The 21,548-nt window shown below is 38.3% G+C and overlaps 2 protein-coding genes across 3 annotated transcripts in view; one reads left to right on the forward strand and one right to left on the reverse strand.

Annotated features, from left to right (window-relative positions):
- Window positions 1–1,027: 1,027 nt before the first annotated feature.
- On the reverse strand, window positions 1,028–8,851 carry LOC108895426 (interleukin-31 receptor subunit alpha). 2 transcript variants are annotated; one of them, XM_051073027.1, is made up of 16 exons: window positions 8,636–8,851; window positions 8,319–8,366; window positions 8,018–8,074; window positions 7,778–7,895; window positions 7,503–7,663; window positions 7,254–7,399; window positions 5,738–5,879; window positions 5,427–5,515; window positions 5,072–5,315; window positions 4,756–4,941; window positions 3,994–4,125; window positions 3,552–3,707; window positions 2,314–2,457; window positions 2,118–2,205; window positions 1,936–2,017; window positions 1,028–1,658 (listed from the first exon to the last, which is right to left on the reverse strand). In XM_051073027.1, the coding sequence occupies exons 1-16, from the start codon at window positions 8,703–8,705 to the stop codon at window positions 1,185–1,187; spliced, it is 2,337 nt and encodes a 778-aa protein (XP_050928984.1). In that variant the 5' UTR covers window positions 8,706–8,851; the 3' UTR covers window positions 1,028–1,184. The 2 variants fall into 2 exon arrangements, with proteins under 2 accessions (XP_050928984.1, XP_018549758.1); XM_018694242.2 differs by having other exon boundaries at window positions 5,111–5,315; window positions 8,636–8,849.
- A 9,781-nt stretch (window positions 8,852–18,632) lies between these two features.
- mast4 (microtubule associated serine/threonine kinase family member 4) overlaps window positions 18,633–21,548 on the forward strand; it is an 89,826-nt gene continuing 86,910 nt past the window's right edge. The window contains 1 exon segment of the mRNA XM_051073029.1: window positions 18,633–19,226. Coding sequence (XP_050928986.1) covers window positions 18,990–19,226 — 237 coding nt within the window. The 5' untranslated portion in view covers window positions 18,633–18,989.

The following is a 21,548-nucleotide window of genomic DNA, read 5'->3' on the forward strand; positions in this document are numbered from 1 at the left end:
TGTGAAACATGGAGGAGGCTCAGTTATGTTAATGTGATTGCTTTGCTGCCAGGGCACGATAAAATCACCAATATCAAGGCATTCAGCAATGAAGCATTCTGTGCTGTGTCAGAGAGCTCTGTCTCATAATGACCCATAACATATATCTGAGAGCAGCAAAGAATGGATGAGAAAACAGCTGCATGATCTCATGTCAAACTAAACATCTATCAAACTTGTAGTTGGAGAGGCATCCATCAACCTGAGAGAACTGGAGCAGTTTGCTCAAAAGGAGTATGATAAACCACCAGCTGAGAGGTGTAGAAGTCTCATTTAAAGTGCCTGATTACAATGACTGCCCTAAAAGGCTGTGCAACAAAATATTAGGTTAAGGTGTCCCACTATAACTGACCATGCCATTTTCATGTATTAATTAAAATAATATGTTCTATCGAAAATCAAAAACAGTGTGTCTGTTCTGTTAAATATAGTATACAGAATAGTGAATACCAATTATTTTTGTTAGTTACAACTTATTTCAGAGATTTTTTTTTCTTTTAAATTGAAGAATATCAACACTTTTATCTATGTCTGTACCTGTTAAATGCATTGTCATCATGACCACTGTAGCATGTTGACATTAACTCACAGCATCACTGTGCTGTGTGAGTACAGCTTCACAGGCCACAGCTGAAGACACTTTTTTATACCTACTTTTACAGGTCCTTGGTGTTGCAGACCAGTGAAGATCACAACAGTGAGTAGACGCAAAAAAAAAAAAAAAAAAAGATGACTGAGATCTCTTGAGTAGAGCAACTGCATTGCATTACGTAAATACATTCATGTTTATTGGTGCATTCAGTGACCAGTCATGGTCTGTAAATCAGCTCATTTTCAGTTAAGTTTGTATCATGAGGTATTCACATTTACAGATGGAAATAAGATACTGTATGTTCAAGAATGTATAAAATGTGCAGAAATGAGCAGAGATAATGTGCATGTACAGATATATATATATATATATATATATATATATATATATATATATATATATATATATATATATATATATATATATAGTCCTCATAGTCCATCTTTGGACTGCCATAAACAACTCATTTGATTCTGATATTCATGGGCAATGGTCTTTTACTGATCCTGTGTTGATCGTTCTTCATGGTCTGCAGTCCAATTCCAAGCCCTTTTCACAAAATCGTGGCCATTTCCTCGCTGTCCGAGACTGGACTGGTGCCAAATTGTCCTATATAGTCCAATCCAGGCTTCCCCACAGTCAAAGGTGTGTCCTCTGGATCACTTTCCATAGCCTGAGTAATGGCTGTAGTCTCTGGAATGCTCTGAGGCATTGCTTGCTGAAACATTTCCATTGTTGTGTATTCACTTGAAAAAGGGAAGGGAGAACTCTGGAAGTTCGTCTGTTTTATGTTTGAAAATGTGTCGGTAGCATCGTCAGATAGGATATCCTCAGTTGCATCCTCTGTGTCTGTATGGGTCCAGTTGCAGTTGGTTTCTGGTGAGTCTTCCTCGTCATCTAAGTTGTGAAGAAGCGGTAACACTGATGGTAACATGCTTGGAGGGACCACAGGCTCTTTCTCAATTATCTGAAGGCTATTTGTATCCCACTCTTCTACCTTCAGAGTGTTGATGGACTCTAGGAGTTCCTGAGTGAAGTAAAAACAGTATCCCCAAAAAATCATTAGTATACCCATTTCACAGGCTTCAACAACATGTCTCTGATAAAAAAGATTCTCATGTTTTTTGTCAACAGCTTTAACTACAGCAGTAGGAGGTTTGCAGTATAACTCATTATGAGGTGTTACATGAATATCTGTCTATATAAGTCTTCCTGTCTGGCTTGTAGCTTTAGGTTTTGTTTGGCCCCACCAATTTAAATTAAAACTGGTGGTACATTTATTGAAAGCACAAACAGACACTTACCACTCCACAGGGCCCTTCTATTTTCTGCATTGCATCGCTGTTTCCAGGGTTAGGTATGCTGGGCCACAGAATGACTTTTGCTCTAGATAAAGTAGATACAGCAGGTAGAATTAGATCTTAAGTAGATATACAGTGTATATTTAGAAATTTGACACAGTCACCAAAGTACTGAAATATTGTACCTTTTTGTTATCACAGATCCAACTATCAGCAGTGCGCTCACAACAACAAAAATAATTATCACGCCACTTAAACTAAGATCAAAATATCCTATAGAAAGAAAAAAATGGCAGAAAATACGCAGTTAGTGAAGATGTATCTTTGAAATGTGAGATCAAATTTAATTAAGACGTTAAAAAGTTGCTGAATTGATACAACCTTGATGATTTGTTACAAAGACCATTGGTGTGCTTCGTACTCCTGCTCCTGCCTGGGTGAAACCTGATATCTGGACCTGGTATGCTGTGCCTTTTTTGAGATTCTCCAATTTATAGGTGTCAAACTCTGGATCCACTGTAATATCTGCAAACAATGAGTGACACTTTTTAACACATTATTAATGCAAATTGTAATTGTAGCTTTAAAATCTTGCATTAAGAATGTCCAAATACTGTCATTCTTTCAAAAATAGTTGGCTGCTACGCTAACAGTGTGAATCTAGGGAAAGCAAAGTCAGTTGGTTCGCCACTTTAGCCAAGATGGAAATATCTCAACAACTAAACATTTTAATTTGTCTAATGAACAAATACCTGTAAAATTAACAACACTCCCATCAGCCTCAGCTGAACAACCTTTTGTTATAGTGCTAATTAGGAAATGTTTGCATGATAACAAGTTCAACTAAGATGGTGAGCATGGTACTTGCTAACCATTGTCATTATGACCATGTTAGTGTTCTAACATTAGCATTTTAACTTAAAGCATTGCTGTGTTGTGCATAAGCCTCACAGAGCTGATGGCATGGCTGTAGACTTTTGGAAAATTATTCTGCAAGGTCAGTGTCTAAATTCTGAAATAAAAAGCTGTCATCAGGGTAGAAACATTATACTGGTGGTGACAGGTGTTTGACTGACACTTGTAACTTGTCAAACTCATCACATTAGCTGGCTAACTGTAGCATTTACATATAATAACAAGAATAGGTTATACAGTTATACAGTATGTCTGGATTGTTCAGCCAACAGTGACAAACCAACCAAGACCCAACTAAGAGGCATTTTTTCAGGCTCAAATACCACAGCTGTATCAGCCAAACCATCCAAATCTCTGCCAGACCACAAAAGCCATACATTAACTGCTAATATTTCAATTCAGCTTTGTTTGTATAACACCAAATCACATCATGTATTATCTCAAGGCACGTTACAGTGTTGTCAAGAACAGTTTCAGTCTGACCACTTTGTTCACAACCCCCTAGAGGATGAGATGGTAGCAAACAAACCAGCTGGTAAACAGGAAATTCACTGAGAGTCATGCATTCAGAGGCTGTGTGTAACTGCAAGCACACAATAGGAAGTGAAGCAGGCTGTATATGAAGCCACTGTAGAACTCTACAGCTAAACCGAATTAGCCAAAGCAACAAGTATGGAAGTTAGTTTATGGTGGATGTCACTTACTTCTCTCTGTACTTGTCCCCTTGTACTCAGTGTAGTAGATTATGTAACCCAGTAAGAAACCCCTGACGTCTTCCTCCAAGATGGATGACCACTGCAGCACAGCTGAACTCAAAGTCACATTGTAGCTGCTGATGTTTATGGGAGCACTGATAGGAGCTTTGCAGACACAATATCAAGAGGTCAGACTGTTTGATGAGGAGAAACCCATAGCTTTGGCCTGTTAGATATGATCTTTATCCTTGTTTGCTAAAGGCATTGCTCATGGTAGGAAAATATTGGTTGGGTCAATGAATATCTCAACAACTATTGGATGGATTGCCATGATATCTGACCTGAAGTTGGTGTCATCAGGTCAATATTTCAACACATACAGCTTAGTTAAAGAGTGTGTGGTGATGGACTGTAATGGACATATTGGAAAGGTAGCGAGGCTTTCACTTACATCCTTCAATGAAATAGAACTGGGTGGTCCCATAGGTGCTCTCACTGTTGTTGATATACTTCATGTCACAAGTCTCCTTGTTTGGTCGCGTATGCAGAGAGATGCTGTATCTCTTGTAAGGCTCCAAAGGCTCTGGTTATTTAAAATAACCAAATGGGTTAGCTCAGATTCAGGAAACAAAACATATTCATTCACATAGAAATCAACTCTGTCTCATTGAGTTATGTTTACATACTACTAATTTGCATCAGCAAATACAGAAATATTTATATCAGCCTAATGAGGAAATATTTATAATAACCAGCAAGTTGTATAATCTTTACACAGAATATATTCACCAAACATCCACTGACAATGTAATTTGTTTTCCTAGAATATCCACTCTTGAAATTCCGATTCTGCTTGTGGCAGCTAAAGCATGAATAAGGTTTTTACGGTCATGTTTAGACACTCACAGCACTCGGTTAAGGTTGGGAAAAGATAGTGGTCCTGGTTAAATAGTGAAAAAGTCAACAGTGGCTTACTTACTGCGAACATTTAACTGAAACCACAGTCTTCCCCTAACCTTAACCTTAAAGTAATTTGGTTACCTAACCCAAAACCACAAGCTGGACTCAGGATGTGAGCCCTGGTTTTCAGTATGAGTGTAGCCACAGAACATTCTCAGTCCTGCAATCACGTTTTCTTCTAAATGAGCAAATTAGTAACACATGAGTAGTTGTAGAACGCAGGGCTGACAAAAACATGTTCATATTCACACACCTGGTAGATGAGATAAGGTCCTTTGGTTGACTGCATCCTGATAAAAGGGCTTGTGCACTGCTTTATGCCCCTTTTCCCTCCACTCCACAGAATAGCAGACATAGGTTTTGATGAGATCATCTTTCCAATAGACAGTAAAAGATGTATTGCTGTGGACTGTAATGTTCAACTTCTCATCTACAACACCTGTGGATGCAAATAATGATATTTTTTTAATCCTGTCTTACAACTCTGTAGGATATTTATTGATATTGACAGACACCTTGACACCTTTCAGGATCTACAAACAGTTAGAAAACGTAATGAGTCACTGAACTTTTTAACTGACAGTTCTGCCATGCAAGTGAGCACTCACTGGGAATGTCCTCTCGCTGTGGTATGGTCTTGCTTACAGCTGGCGAGGTGCTGACATTGTTGACAGCGCTGATGCTGAGGTGATAAGCTGAATAGGAGAGACTCAGTCTTATCTCAGATCGAGAGGTTTTTATCCGCTGGGACGCCTCTCCTGATGCTTTACCAATGGTCACATAGTAGTGGTCATGCAGCTCTTTGGCAGGAAACTAACAAACAACGTCCTTTTATTATTATGCTAACATCCGTCATGGCTACAAAAGTTCCCCTTTATATCTCTGGTTGAAGGAAAATTTGGGGAGATACATTATAGAGATTACCGTCCAGTTTAGAGAAAGGAGCCTCCTGCCTTTTTTCTCTGCAATGTCAGTATCTTGGAGGTTGACAATAACAGGCTGTGCTGTCAGTTCTGAAAGAGAACATTTAGTTGTTGTGAAATAAGAAGTGTATGTCTGAGAAACAACTTCTTTTTCTTGTTCTTGTGATCAAATAGTGAAGTAAAAGACTTTTTAAAACGGCACTTTGTGCTTGATGATGATCACTCATTTTATCACAGTTAACAGAATAGAGGGAAACAGCACCTTTTTAATAGCATGTTTAGTTGAAAACTACAAAGTAGTAACAAACTAACCTGGTGACACAGTGTAGTGTTGACTCCACGGGCACTGTGAGCATTTCTCATTAGTGACACACTGTATCTGTACAGTGTAGACCAGAGAGGAGTTTAGATTCTCCACTGTACATCTCACTCCATTGTGGGATTGCATTGGTGGCTGTGAACAACATAGAGGTGAATGAATGCCAGGAAGAATTATGCAAACCATAAATTCACTTATTTCTTTTAATGCTTAGTTACTTGTATAAGCTTTGTTTCATCAAAGTCGCGTGTAGCAGAAGAAATTAATACAGAGAAAATGAAAAACAAACTTAGACACAGACACACTGACTGCATCAGAAACAATAGAAGACATCTCTAAAAAGGTTCAGAATAATTAGTAAGGTCAGTTGCTTGTGATGAACAGGACTTCTAAGCCTGTGAAAACAGCTGTATAATGTCTTCAGTGACTCTGGAGTAACAAATCTAAAGTTTATGAAAATGACCCTGATCACCTGAACTGATTTTTAACATTTTCGACAGACAGGGTTCATGAGGGATGCTGCTGAGTGGCAGTATGGAAAATGTAGGATCTAGTGTTTTTGTGCTAGCATCATGGTTCCAGGGAATGCAACATCAGTCCACCAGTTTGGTCCAGACTGAAAATATCTCAACAATGACTTGAAGGATTGCCATAAAATTTTGTGTTAGTCTGGTCCCCACAGGATGAATCTTAATGTAGAGCCTCCAGCTGGTCAGAGTTTTCACTGATCCTGTGAAATCTCAACATGTACTTGACAGACAAAACTCTATATGGGCGATGATGATTTCATCTGACGTTCCGCTAGCACCATCACAAGTTCACCTTTTTGGTGAGAGAGTGAAATGTTTCATCAGCTTAACTTTCCATTCAGTGCCATAATCAGGTAAAATCTGAGCTCAACCAATACTTTGTTTATGACCAAATACCTGTGAAACTAATAACACTCCCAACAACTTCATTTGTACTTTGTGTTTAGTGCTAATGTTATAAAACAGAGCATGGTGAACATACCTGCTAAACATCAGGGTTGTCATTGTGAGCATGTTCCAAAGTTCAAGTTTTAAAATATATTAATAAGGTGCATTGTATTCAGGAATGAAATATTTTCAGTATAGTATTCACTGGCCAGTCCTGAGATCAGGTCATGTCAACAGCAGTTTCCTATTTATTCCACATTAAGTTAAAAATTAACTTCAATAACAGGACTCATGCTCTCTCTTGCAGATATTTAATATTAAACATGTAATATTTTTTTGATCAAGTATATTTCCTGAACTGGAAATTGCATAATACAAGTATTCTGTAGTGACAGGTGTTTTGTCACAGCCCCCCCTGTGACTCTAAAGATTCTCCTAGTGTTTCCTGTGTCCTGTGTTTCCCTGTTTGTTTTCTCCTCCATCCAAAAAATATTTATCAAAACCATTCACCTTTGCTTACAGCTCTTGTTCTTATTTGTGTCTGCTCTGGGGCCCAAATTTAAAGTCAAAATGTAACATATTTAACACTGACCTCGTTCCACGACAGACTGCCCAGTGCTTTATATCTCACAGAGTAATACTTGATGAACTCTGCGTCCTCCTGTTGCCATCTCACATCCACATCTAGTTTTCCAGAGTGGCGGCTGAAGGAGGCATGATATGGAGGACTGCAAAGCACTGAAATAGAAAAATCCAGCTATATTAAGATCTGTTAAAGATTTATCATCAGAAAGAGATAAATAAGAAGACATCTACTGACAGATATAAATTTTGGACTTACACAAGTGCTTTGGTGAATCCTTGAAAACTGCCTTTGTGCAATTTGACTCACTGTTTTCAAAAACCTCAGCAACAATGTTGTAAACCTCAAATACAGGGATCTTTCCTTGAGAGAGTTCACGGATGTTTGTGTATGCTTTGCAATATTTATTTTTTTTGTCTCTAGAAGGAGAAATAGTAGAAACAGTGAGTGTTAAAACAAAATGTGTAATTTCAAGCATCAATAACCAGAGAGAAGGAAGTCTCTGAAAAGGAGATTTGATTGTTACAACTTACGGTTGTTGTATGGCGAGTGTGTATGTCTTTTCTGATGTGAGGTTTCCAGGTCTCCACATACAGGTTATCATACCAAGATTTTTTGGTTTACCATAACAATTCAAATCATGGACTCCATCTGAAAGAGAGGAAGCATACAGTCAGAATTCAGACTGAAAAATAATGTTTTTCCCCTCAGTTTCTAATCTGACTTTACGGCTGATGATTCAACTTAGAATGAATCAGATATATTTTCATTACCTGGGTGAAGTGTGCAGTGCTGGTATTTGGAAAAAAAGTTCTTTGACTTGCAGCTCACTGGAACATAATATGAATATGGATGTGAAACTAGAACAGTATTGTTAGATGTTACTTTTTCAGTGTCATTTTTACAATAATTCTTCCGTCTCACAATGGAAAAACACAACTCTAACTATGATTCCTCATTTTATTTAATGGTAGAAGATCCACTTGTTAATATTTGATTCGATTCATTTCTCATCTGTTATCATTTTTTGCAGAAAAATAATACTACCAAAACGTTGTGACAAAGTAAACCTACCTCCTTGAACATAAGAGGCGAGGGTAGTGTAGTAAACAAGAATCAGACCTGAATGTGAACAACAGCAGAAGGTAGTTTTAGCCAAAATCTGCCTTGAATGCTGAATACAGGAGTTAATTGATTGAATTTGTCAGTGGTTTTCATTCAGTACAAGAAAGACAGAGAACAAGATCTACAGAAACTGTGGTGATGATTCGCTTGGGTACCTTAACCTACATACCCTGTCTTTTATCCTATAAATACCTCACAATAAACATTTACCATAAACAGAAAATAAAGATAGAATTAGCAAAAACACAGTTTTATAGGCCACTTACCAAGGATGAGAAGATGTGAATGGCTTGCACAAGAGTCTGAAAGATCAAACTGAAATCCACGACCAACCATGTTTCCTGGGACTGACTGAAAGACAGAAACCAAGTGGGTTTGAGACAATCTCACACCCACAGCCACCTACCATTCACAGGCATGGTGCACACAGAAGCTGCTCACTTGAGAGTGAACGAGAAGGAAATATTTTGGGGAGTTATAAGCTAGTGTAGAGGGTGTGTAAAGGGGCGGGGACTCATTCTGACACAGTTCATAGGACTCAAAGAATGACAGTAAATTGACTCCCCTGGAGTTTGCAGAGAGAGAAAAAAAAAACCAAACTGTTCCTGTCTGCACTTCTTCTTTCCAAAAATAGAGCCAATCAGCATGTGAAGCTGTACCATTTCAAATAACAAACACACTCTGATATGCAGTAGCATTACAAATCAAGGGAAATGAGTGTAAAGTAACAATGCATGACATTGTTTGAATGAATTTGAATGACTTTCTCTCTTTTCTGAGATCATAACTGAAAAGGAGTCCTCTGGGGTTCACGGTGACTCAAAGCACGAAAACAAATGTTTTCTATGCTCCATGAATTCAGGAACTTGTCAAGCTTATTCTGCTTTCAAAGAACTGAATGTGATCTTCATTTGAAAATTACAAATTGACAGGTATGATGTTTCATTTTCAATCACAGGAGGCATCATTTGTTTAAGAAAGGTTTTACAGGACACACCTGCTTCTTAGTTAGTTTTTGTAAATGCATAAACTGCAGTAGAGTGGAAGTATCATCTTTGTAGTGTGAGTACACACTGTCTAGTTTTCCTGTACTATGGGAACGATCACAGTTAAATGTAGATAAACTGATGCAGTGCACATTGATATAGAAAATATGGCACCACATAAACAATTAATCAACCAGAAGACAAGTATTGTAATATTTTGCAGTATTAAGTTACTCTATTTTCAGTTACATTATATTAAAAGACATTTTAAAAACCCAAACAACAAATAACACCCATATATAAGTTTTTGTTTGTTTGTTTTGTTATTTTTTAATGAAAATTACTGCAGAGCATACATTTAAAATCATCTCAGATATACTACAGAACAGAACCTTTCTCCAGTGGCTAATATATTAATAATCTAATTGTTTTGCATTATTGTAAGAAAAAAATGAACATGCTAAAGACTCCAGAGACGTTTTGTGACATTCAAAATACTGCTTTTAATAATAATTAGTGTCTGATATGTTAAAGTTCAATTACCGTTTTAAAGATTCCTAAAATTCTGTTTACTCTTTCTCATTTAAAAAAACAAAACAACAACAAAAACAAACCACAATCTAATATTTTTTGTTTAAAAAATGTAACCTCATCACAAGTGAAGTAACATTAGGGATGGAGACTTGACATTTGTTTGAGTCATATTGGACTCGTTGTTATAAACCATAAAAAGATATGTGAGACAGCCACGTAGTGTGTGAGATCACTGCTGACTCAAATAATCACTCTTCGTTATATCTTGAAAGGGCACTTAACTCATTGCAGCAAGAGGTGAATTCATAGAAAGGTAGACTTTTACCAAAAGTGAACAGAGCCTCAGATAGTCTGTTTATTTGCTGAGATGTTTCCTTCCTCAATGAAGTTGGAAAATGATCAGTGATTACTTGAAACCTATGTTATTTAAATCCCTAACTAAAAAGATTTTTGACCAGATATTTCAACCCCCGCTTTACTCAGACACATGCTTTGCTCATCGTTACTTCACTTGGATGTTTGACCTTCGCTGTGCAAAGTGTGTATGTATAGAATCTGACTTTCATCTGCTGAGGGAGAAAGTCCCCTCTGTGCTTGCACTCAATATCCGTTTACAGTAAGTACATATAAACATGATTTTTTGACCTCAAACCCAGTCTGAAAGGTCATCGTGGGCCAATATGCAGCTTCTTGTGCATCTTGTGTCCAGCAATTTTGGAGTGAAAAACATTTCCGTATTTCTGATCCTGGAACTTTCAATGGAGCAGAAGGAGTAAATGTCTATGTTAAATATTTGAGACTAGTTGACTGAAATTTTTTTTGTCAGACACAAATTACAGCTCAAAGCATAGCATTTTTCTATGGCCTGACGAATCGGATTTTTGGTGAAAAATCAGTGTTTTGCATTTTTCTCAACTGTTTTGAATTTTAAAACAAGTCTGCTCATTTTCTGTTTTCACTTAAGCATTGACAGCATCAGCAAACAATGGTGTGATGTGATCAACTACTAAACATAACTCGTGGTAAGTTGGTTGGTTTTCTCAACTGCTGTTTCCAAGGTAAAAAATAAACTTTGAACTCCACCTATTAATAACTTAGACTTAGTTCCTGTCTGGTCAGTCAATTTAGGACTGATCTGAAGTTTCCTGTTGTACATGAGCGTCAGTATAATGATCTTGAACCGTCTTTGATCATCATCTACAGGAAATCTATATGTCCTATAATCATGTATGAGTGTTTTTATATTTGATATATAAGGCCAGGCACAGCCACCCCCTTGCTTAACTGGGCAAGCTTGCTGTAATGCTCTTAGAGCAGTGGGAGGAGGTAAAAGCAGGCAGCACTTGTGCTGGGATAAGGAAAGTGACAGCAAACACAGTAAGAACAAGTGCAATACGAGTGCATTTATGAGCTGTTGTATGTATCTTAAAAAGGAGAAACTGCTGTTGTTCCTCCATCAGGGCTGAACTGTAAACACACAGGAAGTTCAGTTCACACCTCACTGACTTCAGTTAAAGAATGTCTTTAACGTTGTTTATCGTGATCTCTTGATCTCTACAAGCTGTGGAGCAAAGTTTAAAGTTATGTTGGTTAGCTATATGTTGCATGAGCTTCATCTTTGTTCTCCTTTTGCCCATGTTTTTAGCTTGATATGTGCTGAAGTTTAAAAGGTCACTGATCAGACATGACACAGGGGCCAGTCTTAGAAACTATTCAAATTAGGGGAACTGAGAGACAATCAAATCATTTTAATCATAAGCAATGATTAAAATTAGAAAAAGAACATTAAAGATCCTTGCCAGAGGAAACCAGTTTCCGCTAAACAAGTAAATGCCTGCCTACTCATGTTTTTCTCACACGTAAAATTTCCCCACCTTAATTTTTTATCATCCTTAAGATCAGCAAGGTGCTGTAGCTCAATTGTGGGCTACCAGAGTTGAAACATCATGTGGGTTTCTCTCGCAGCATTTTGCTTTGATCAAGATCCTTTCATGTTTTTGTAGTTTTACATTGAATGCAAAGCGAGCTGTTTCGAAGATTGTTATAGTACAAACATGTATGCCAGGTTTTTGTTAAATGCTTTATTATTTTTTGGCTTGGTTTAAACTGCATGCATAGCAGTGATGCCACTATCTCCAACAACCTCTCAGTAATCATGTTACCTGGATTGATGTGAATGGTCCTGATGATTAAAACAAAAAAAAAAAATGCAGGAGAGAGGGGGGAGTCCAGTTGAATCCACACTTGACAAATTGACAAATTATACTTTGTTTGAAAGATTATGTCTGAGTAAATCATTTTAAGATCCCTGTGTCTGGTAGTACAGCAGTTACTTAATCACACACCTCGTGTTTGTGCCTTTGTAAATTCATTTCACAGATTAGTTCTGACTTAAAACTGGTGGGCACTGTATTCGAAAAGTTTTCAAGAATAGCAGCCATTTTATTTTGGGTATGTCAATTTCAGCATCAGTTATGCATCAATATCAGGGCTGCTTGTTATATCAAACTGAGGAGAGCAATACATGTTGTGCTTTCACTGGCAAGACATCAGTCTGTAACCTCTTTTCATCAATGTCGGCAAAGAGTACCCTCTAGTGGAGAGAGAGGGAAACACTGTAAACAGTGTGTGTCAACAGGTGCAGCAATATTCTTTCTTTCTCATTTTAAAGATTAAGGTTCAAATTCATGACATGCAAACAAATTTAGACAGAAGTAAAATGTTAACATAACAAGTCAAACAGTCATACTAGGACCAGCAGCTCATGTCTGTTCTTCATTGCTGTTTCTCTTGACGTGGGTTTTCCTTGAAAACTACTTTGTGACTAATATTGTAGATTCAAGACAGCTATAGAAAACATGTCAGTGTTGTCTGTACAAGAAATGCTGCTGAAGATAGTGTTAAGATAATTTGTGTACAGGATATTCCCCCATAGTGAAGGAAGTTGACATGCTAATATTTGCTAAATGGCATTAAACACAAGGTTCAGCAGTTCAGGTTTGAAGGGAAAGTCCTTAGATTTAGATATAGTTTTCTTTTTATTATTTCCTAATGTGTCCTTGTTTGTTGTCATTTAGGATGTGAATAAAACATTTTAATTTGCCATTTGAAAAGAACTATTTGTACCAAAGGGAAAAAGCCAGGGGGTAAGAGGAGAAGTGTCACTGGGGGCCATGACACTGGCCAAATGACATTTGCTTGGATCAGTTGTAGCCTATTGAAGTCCACGTAAAGCCAGCAGGCCACAAGGCATTAGTCTGAAATTCATCCACTGGTGAAAGCGGTTTATGATGATGTTTTTAATATGTACACCTGTCTCTCAACTGTCGAGCCAAACTACTTAAAATAGTTGATTTTGAAAGAATATGATTCAGTTAGCTGGATGAACTTACGTTTATTCCAAAATTCTTGTTAGTAGATAGATAGGACTAAATGGACTTTAAATAAGAAGCAAAGATCAATTCCAGCTCAGTGAGTCGTGTGTTTAATTTAACCGGATGCAGGAAGGGTTACATTTCAGTGACTGAGAGTGCTCATCAGTCATTCAGAAGACCCAGTCAACTGCAAAGCATGTCCATTGACAACACCTCTAACCCAAGCACATGCCTTCTGAGCCCTGTCAGATCACAGTGAGTGAAGTGAGATGTGGCTGTGCAAGACTGTTTTGTTTTCTCATCTGAAGATAGGACAAGACTATGAGTCCATGCTAGCGGCTCGGTTACACTGTACTTTGGCAGTGGTGCTTTGAGCTAAATGCTAATGTCACCATGCTAACATGCCCACAATGATAATGTCAGTGTGCTGATGCTTTTAACTGTCCTGCACCATTTACCTTTACCGTGTTAGCATTCAGATAGTTTTCTATTAAGTACTAAATGTGAAGTGTAGCTGAGGCTGTGTAGTTTTGCAGATATTTAGACAGAAACCAAAAATTGAAAGCTGATGATAATGCTACATGGAAAGTTATTACATCAGTATCTGCTCCCAAATTCAATCCATCTATTAGGTGCTAAGATATTTTACTTTGAACCAAAGTGGTGGCCCAACATACAGTGCCATCCCCATGCTGCTGGCATAGCTAAATATACAGAGAGATGTTACATTGCGTTACTAAATCTCAGTTGATTAAAGCCCCAAGAGGTCATGCTTCAGTGCTCAGAAACAGAGATACTTAGCCAGGAGAATATTAAGGGTGCAGATTCTGACAGCAGTGTTGAAGCTGCAGGCCAGCAATTTATACCAGCTTTATCTGAATGTCAACACTCTCTCAGGTGTTGACACGTCAGATTGTCAACACTGGGTCAAAAGACTGACTGAGTATAATGGCTTGACACTGTTTACACTATGGAACTTAGTGTACCATGACATAATGTGGCAGATAGAGACTATAAAAACTTTTTGAGGTTCACTGCATGTAGAGTTCAGGCTTAACAGGAAGGCTGGAGGGCAGTATGTGCTGTTGACTGTAAACTAAATATAAGTCAGAGTTTATAGCTTTTAAGTCAGTTTAGGCAGTAGCTGTGTGTACTGTGGGGTGTGTATGTGTACGTGGCAAATTACACATTTTGTTGTTTGTTTGTTTTTGTGAAAAGAAGTAAATACAACATGTGCAGCAAGTAGACATTAAAAATGAACCTGTCTTCAAATGTTAATGGACTGTTTTATTTACTGGACTTTTTATTTCATGAGCATAGAAAATAGACATAAAATAAACATTAACTGCAGCAGGTGAAGTCTCAGAACTTCATTAATTCTTTAGACCTTAATTGACATGGAAGGCGGGTCAAGAATTGTCATTATGATCTGAGCTGATGACATTTCCACAGCTGATAAACTCTCTGACTCTGCAAACCTTGTAATAACACTCAACAGCAGTGGGTTTGCCTCCACCTTGACATTTCCATAGTCTGAACTATCATTAAGAGAGGGCAGTTAAAAGGAACTGTGAAAGTCAAGACAAGATCTGTAGCACTAAGATAAGGTTACGATAACACTGCATGTCCGCTGGGCAGAAAGGCATAGAAAAACTCCAGTGTGACTTCCTCTGCAGTGTTGATACAAACAGAGTCTACATCGAGGAGTCAACAGAAGCAAAACACACCTGTGATCTCAACACAAAACTCAACATCTCAAGTCTGCATAGCAACATCTGGATAAACCAGAGTTGTTTTGGAAACAAATACTGTGGACAGAGAAAGCTCAAAGGTGCAACTGAAGAAAAAAAAAAGAAGCAGCACTTGATGAGGAGATAACATTACCAAATGCTAAACATGGGGGTGGAAGTATTTTGCTTTGAGGTTGTGTGGCAGCCAGTGACACAGAAAACATTGCACAGACAGAGGGAGGAATGAATTCCACTAAACATCAGCAAATATCTGGATGCAGATGTCCAGCAGCGGCTGGCCTCTACACCAGGACAATGATCCAAAGCAGACCTCAAAATCCACTATGAAATAATTCAAGAAACACAAGCTGAAGCTTTTGGAATGGTCCCCAGACCTGAACATCACTGAAAATCTGAGGGTAGATTTTAAACATGCTGTGCGTGCAGGACAGCCTACGAATGTCTAAAACTCAACGTAATCTGCAGGAAGAGGCTGAAAATCCCTAAATCAGACAGACACAAAGGCTCTTGGCTCCAACAAAAAGTTTTTGCAAGCTTTGACATCTGCCAAAGGGGATTTCTAGCTTAGCAGGGTGCAATATCTTTGCACATGCCACAATTACTGTTTAATTTTTTTTTTTTAATAAATTTTTTTCAAGTTCAGGAAATAAAAAGTAACAATGCATTAGCATTTGAAGAGAGGCTCATTCATTTGTGATGACTGTTGCTGCAGTGGTTCTATTTTCTTCTATTCTTTTCAAAGCTCAACAACAGGGGCACACTAATGGTTCTACTGTATGCTTATGAATAAGTGTGCTGTTTTGCTTTTATAAGTGAAGGACATGAGTCGGAGGTTGTAGAGGTGCCCTTCACTGCCTTATCGTTGACTGATTTTCAATCTAGTTTCTTTTACTAGAATATCAACAACAAACAGAATGTTTTTTTTAACCGGAAACATGCAGAGGAGTTGGAGGTAATTTTTCCTCCACTGCCTGCAACCCCAACAACCTCCAGTAGTAAAGCAGAGTAACCTGAAAGAATCCAGACATGATATAGAGGAAAAAAAAAAGTTAAGCACTCACAATTTACCTTTCCACACCCTGTCATCCCCAGTGGAAATCTTGCTTATTGATCACCGAGTAACCAGATTAATGTGGTGAAAAATCGTAAGCAAACGCTGGCATCCAGAAAGATGTTCTCTGGGTGTAGCCACTAACACCAAACATGGGTGTAGTCCTGTACCAAAACTCAGTAAAAATATATTTAATGGTGGGGAAGTAACCTCCTGCAAATATGTCTCCCATTTGATGAAAAGAAGATGGTTGAATGGGTGAAAGTTACGGATGATATTTTTGTTAAGGTAATTCTTCATGCATGTTGTATTTGAATGTGTTTTGAGCTCAGAGGAAAATAATCTAATCTACATATCATCAAGTACAGTACAAGTACAGTACATTCTCTCATGGTTGTGGTGCTTGTCCCTCCCTTTTTTGTCATTTATAGTAATTGCAAACATTTATGCAAGTGGGCCCTCTAGTGGACCTTGTGTATGGTGTGGGATTATAATCTTATGCAGTGCCGTATATGGAAAACACAATCAAGTTAAGACAAACACTTCCTTAGAAGATAAAACTCTGTAACCTGAAGGTGTGCTGGTGAACACAGATATGTTAATGCCAGTAATTGCTATTCTGGGAAATGCCCGAGTTGCAATTCTCATGACCAGCTGAGTGGAGGAAAATCTTTCTGAGAAATAAAGCCATAGATATGATCAGGCTGCCTGTGAGCGGAGTATATTTGAATGAACAGATGTTGTCCATTAAGAGAATAAACAAATCATCCCACACAAACACTACCTGTCATTTGCTGAGGATTGTCACAGGTGAAGGCAAAGTGGACAGTGTACAAATACTGGTTGATAAATCTAAGCCTATCAGAATTTTTATTTTATTTTTATTACACTGCAACAATGAAATGCTGCGTACATGATGATGCATTACCAATGCATCAACAATAATGATACCATAACATACTATATAATAATAACCCAGTCTGCATAATGCATGACAGTACTTTTAGCTTTGATTTTTTTTTCTTACTTAAAGTCTCTACTAAAATGTCTTTCACTTCTTGTTACGTAACTTGGATGTTTGAGCTTCACTGTGCAGAATGATGTGCAGAGTTTGATGCTGCAGGTGTTTAGTCAGCATTAATCTGCTGATTAAACACCCTTAATCTAAGATTAAGCAGTATCCAGTGTTTCTCAAGTAATAACCTCTAACATATATTAAGTTAATTACAGTCTCTTGATCACTTTTACCATACATTTTACACAAATTACTGATGCAAATAGAAATATCACAACAACAAATAAAACATGACTCCAGTAAGGTCTTACTCAGTGATCTGTCATTTTGAAATATGCTAATACAGTAGTCCTTCTCCACTGTAGGGGCTCTACACCTTTGTCCTGTGCCTGGGAAATACTGAGGACCTAAATTAACTTTCCTAAACACGTTTTGAAAACTTCATCACTAATGACCCTAATAACCTCAGCTGCATGTGTTTACTTCAGTTTTATGCACAAGTGCAACAGTGGATGTATTAAAAGGGGAAGGGGCCCACTGAGGCAGCACGTACTCAGTGTGGAGGAAGCTACTTTAAAAGCCTAACTTTGCAAGCTACTAATTACTTAACTCTGAAAGACACTGAACTATGTCAAAGCTACCTCAGGGAGCAGTCTAGTATGGTTAGAAAAGTAGTTCAAACTACTGACAATGTATCTGTGATATGAAGTTATAACAAAATATAATACAAAAAAATGTCACTTAATTGAGTATATTGCAAAAAGGGCCTACTTTACAGTAAGTAAATAAATAAAAAATCTCACTATTCAATGGGAAAGTGCAAGGAATGACAGCTGTGGTTGTACTTGCCTTCCACAAACTAGGGTTCAGATGGGGGTACTGCACCAAGCATGATGACCCAGTGAGACAGGTACCTTCTAAAACAGCATGCAACTTCTCTGAACATTGTTATTAATAGCAATAAGTAATACTCTCATATTTGCCAAGTATGGTCATGGTGATTATTCCTCAGGCTGGGACTGAGGAGGCTTATGCATGATGATGTTATTGTGTGAGCACTAAGCAACACCTGTTCTTATCCATATGCATTTAGACAAAGGTCAGGTGAGTGGTGGTGGCTGCCCAACAAATACATTGCCTTCTGTGTTCCCTCACACCAGTCAGCATGAAAGCACTGGTCAAAGGTGGTTCACTAAAGCAGGGAGAGGAAATTGTACAATAAGATTATAAAATCATTCATTTGCTTTTACAGCCCAAATCTATTTAAATCACTACACACATATGAATGCAGGTGGACTACAAGCAACCTACTACAAAATGTAGTTAATCTACCAACCCAGGCCCAGGTTCTACTTCTACACTGTTGTATTAGTACTTTGACTTCTTGGTACTTTTCCCATCACTGAGTGTCTTCACTTCAGAGAGTGGATAGGCTGTACATCTAAAGATGGTTAACACTGTCCCCCTTTGGTTTGGCAGCAGCAGTGATCTGATTGGTCCGCCCTCGCATGTTGTGGGCGGGGTTTATTTTGGGCACCAGGCTCTACTTGTGCATTATGAAGCCACTGACAGCGTGGACTCACACCGCCTGGGAAGTCATGAGCGACAAAATACACGAGAGGCAACTTTTAACTGAGGCGGAGACCCCAGCCTAACGACAAAGTCGATATTCACCAGGCTCGAGAAACATTTTAATCGATATCAGTGACTTTCGACAACGTCGTGACTTTGTTTTTACTCGGGTCAGAAAGTGGTATCCTTTTATGGGCTCGCTACTCAACGAAAATGAGCTCTCCGGACTGCACAGGTGTGTTGACAGGTTAATTAACAGCTACGTTTTGTTTTGACGTCGCACCTTAATGGAGTTGTTTTGGCTCAGTAATTGCTGATATTAGTTAGTAGTAGCGTAATGGAGCAGAAGCATTTTCTGGCGTCTGCTGGAAGTGGAGAAAGTCTGTCGTCGTCCAGTTCACACACCTTGTCCGAGAGTGAAGAAATAACAGCTGTGCTGGACATGAAAGTTTCCGGAGATGGAGACAATAGTCACAACTCGGACTCTGAAAGTGTCAACGAAGCGGAGGACGACAGAAATGCAGAGTATGAGAAGGGCGAAGAAGAGTGTGAAGAAGGAGAAGAAGACGAAAAGGTAAACACACAAACCACTGAAACAGATTCGAGGCGACTTTACCCTGTGAAGATGCAAATGTGACTGCTGTTGCCTAAAAAAGTGAACACAGTGGCAGAGGCGTGTCAGTAATCCCTTTAATACCCGCAGTCAGCATGCAAAACACTTGAGAAGACAGTAAAGTCATTAATTTTGGCTCTGCTGTCAGAATAATTGTAACACATGCACATGTCATGAAGTCAGTGAGCTGAATTCATGCTGTGTGCTGCTTAGACTTCATCCTCTCCATTTACAGGTCACACTACAGTACAGGGCTGCACTGCTTTCTGTTTGAACTTTGGTGTGTCCTGTGTCTTTCAGTTATAGCCCAGCTGGATGTAGGCCATGTGTATAGGCTATCATGTTGGAGTACATGTAATTTGATTGCTTGACTTCAGCCCCAGTTTGTGCTTCTCTTGTGCTACTGTTACATTTGTGTCTGATTTTTTTTGAAAAATGAAATCCCGCCAATTTTTGGAAAAAGAAAAAAAAAAAAAAAACACAGAAGGGAGTTTAACAATGATCACGACTGTTCTGAAGGTACTCTCAAAATCCTTCAAAGACTCCTCTAACCATCTGGATGGGGGAAAAAAAAAGTCAGCTGCACAAAAATCAAATTTTTAACCTAAGTAGTCTGTTTCCTGATCCAATCAAAGATGGTAGCTGAAAGTGACGTTTGTCCTTGCTCAGTTTGTGCAGCATGAACCAAAACATATACGCAGTTGCCAGTTTATTTATTTAATACAGCAGCAACATTTTTATTTTATATTTTTATTCTTATTGTGCGGTAGATGGAGTATGTTTTTATCAGTCCCTAAGGATTCTGGAAATGCCTTCATAGTAGCCTCAAGCCTTAAATGATCTGGGGTTTTCAAAGTTTGACTAAAGATCAGGTAATGGAAAAACAATGTTTAGATCTGTGACTTCAATGCAGTGGTAATACATGAGAGGCACAGACTGGGACTGGCCTAAATGCAGTCTCTTAGGAGAGTGAAATTATTGTTGTGTTTTATCAGGAAACAGATGGGGAAAATGAGGAAGACACAATTCATGTCTCAGCCTTTTAATTTACACTTCATACTGGTTTGACTGGCTCCAATGAGGACAAAGCCACTTGCATGCATGCATGCAAGGGTGTGTTTAAGATTTTAAGCGCTTGCCAGACCTATAAACCTTTTCATTATTCACAAGTTTAGATTGTAGGTGTGGCTGTCGTCCCCTATCATATTCCATATTAGCAATTGGAAAATACAGAAAATTGTGCAACATAATCCTTTCATTGCTCCACACTTTTTGACTCATCGGTTTCTTGGATGCAATGCCCAGAGGCAGTACAGCAATAGATAGCTAATACTTTTTGGCATGAAACAGAAAACTGAATAACTGCTTTGTCATGGAAGTTGGAAATAAACCTTACAGACCGAGCCCAAATTGCATTTCCTGTGAGGATACTACAAGTATGAACTGATGGAATAAACCCATTTCATTAATGGTTGTTTCTTTCTTCATGCTACATTAATTCAGTATTTGTAAACAAACCAGACTCTCCAACATTGCACAGACATCCCCTGGAATATTCTCGTGGGGCGGTGTCATGTTTACAAAAAGTAGTGCTTAACTAATTTGGTTTGGCACTAGTATGATAATCTATTGGTTTAATGGAGTTGAGATATCACAAGTTATATTATATCAGACTAAGTTTATTTAAATGTGAGCTATTCTGCACCATTGAAATATATTTATTTAACTGAAATAACAGTGTTTCTCTCCTGTTTGCATATGTAAGCAGATATACTGCAATTTTGTTGTTAGAAGTGGTTTTACTAATGAAAACAAATTTAATTAGACTTTAAAAGCACACCTGCCCTTACTTTGAACCAGACTGAGAAGTATTGGAAGAACCCTGTGCCCTTTTCCCAGAGCCCTTTGAAATGTCAGTATGAAGCTCATTTAAAACTAGTGACCTCTCTTACGCTGGCTACAGAGGAGATGTAATTTGAACTGTTATACTGAACTAGATAGATACCAACACCAACACAGCAGGTCACATGACCTGTCAGTGAGGAGCAGCCCTCCAGTGGCATTACAGTAGGGTTAATCAGGGAACTCTGACCCATGACTTATGTCCTGCTGCTGTGGCGCTAAACAAGGAAAGTCTTCAGAGAAAACACATGACATCACCTCTCCTTACTCACTGGATCAGTTTACCACTCTGTTTCCAGACTGAGCGCTGTGCAGTGTCTCAAGGAGTGCACTGCTTTCTATGGAGCTTTAGGGGATTAATCCAAAATGTTTGTTTGATTC

This window comes from Lates calcarifer, linkage group LG9, assembly GCF_001640805.2.
Source record: "Lates calcarifer isolate ASB-BC8 linkage group LG9, TLL_Latcal_v3, whole genome shotgun sequence".
Taxonomy (NCBI): domain Eukaryota; kingdom Metazoa; phylum Chordata; class Actinopteri; family Centropomidae; genus Lates; species Lates calcarifer.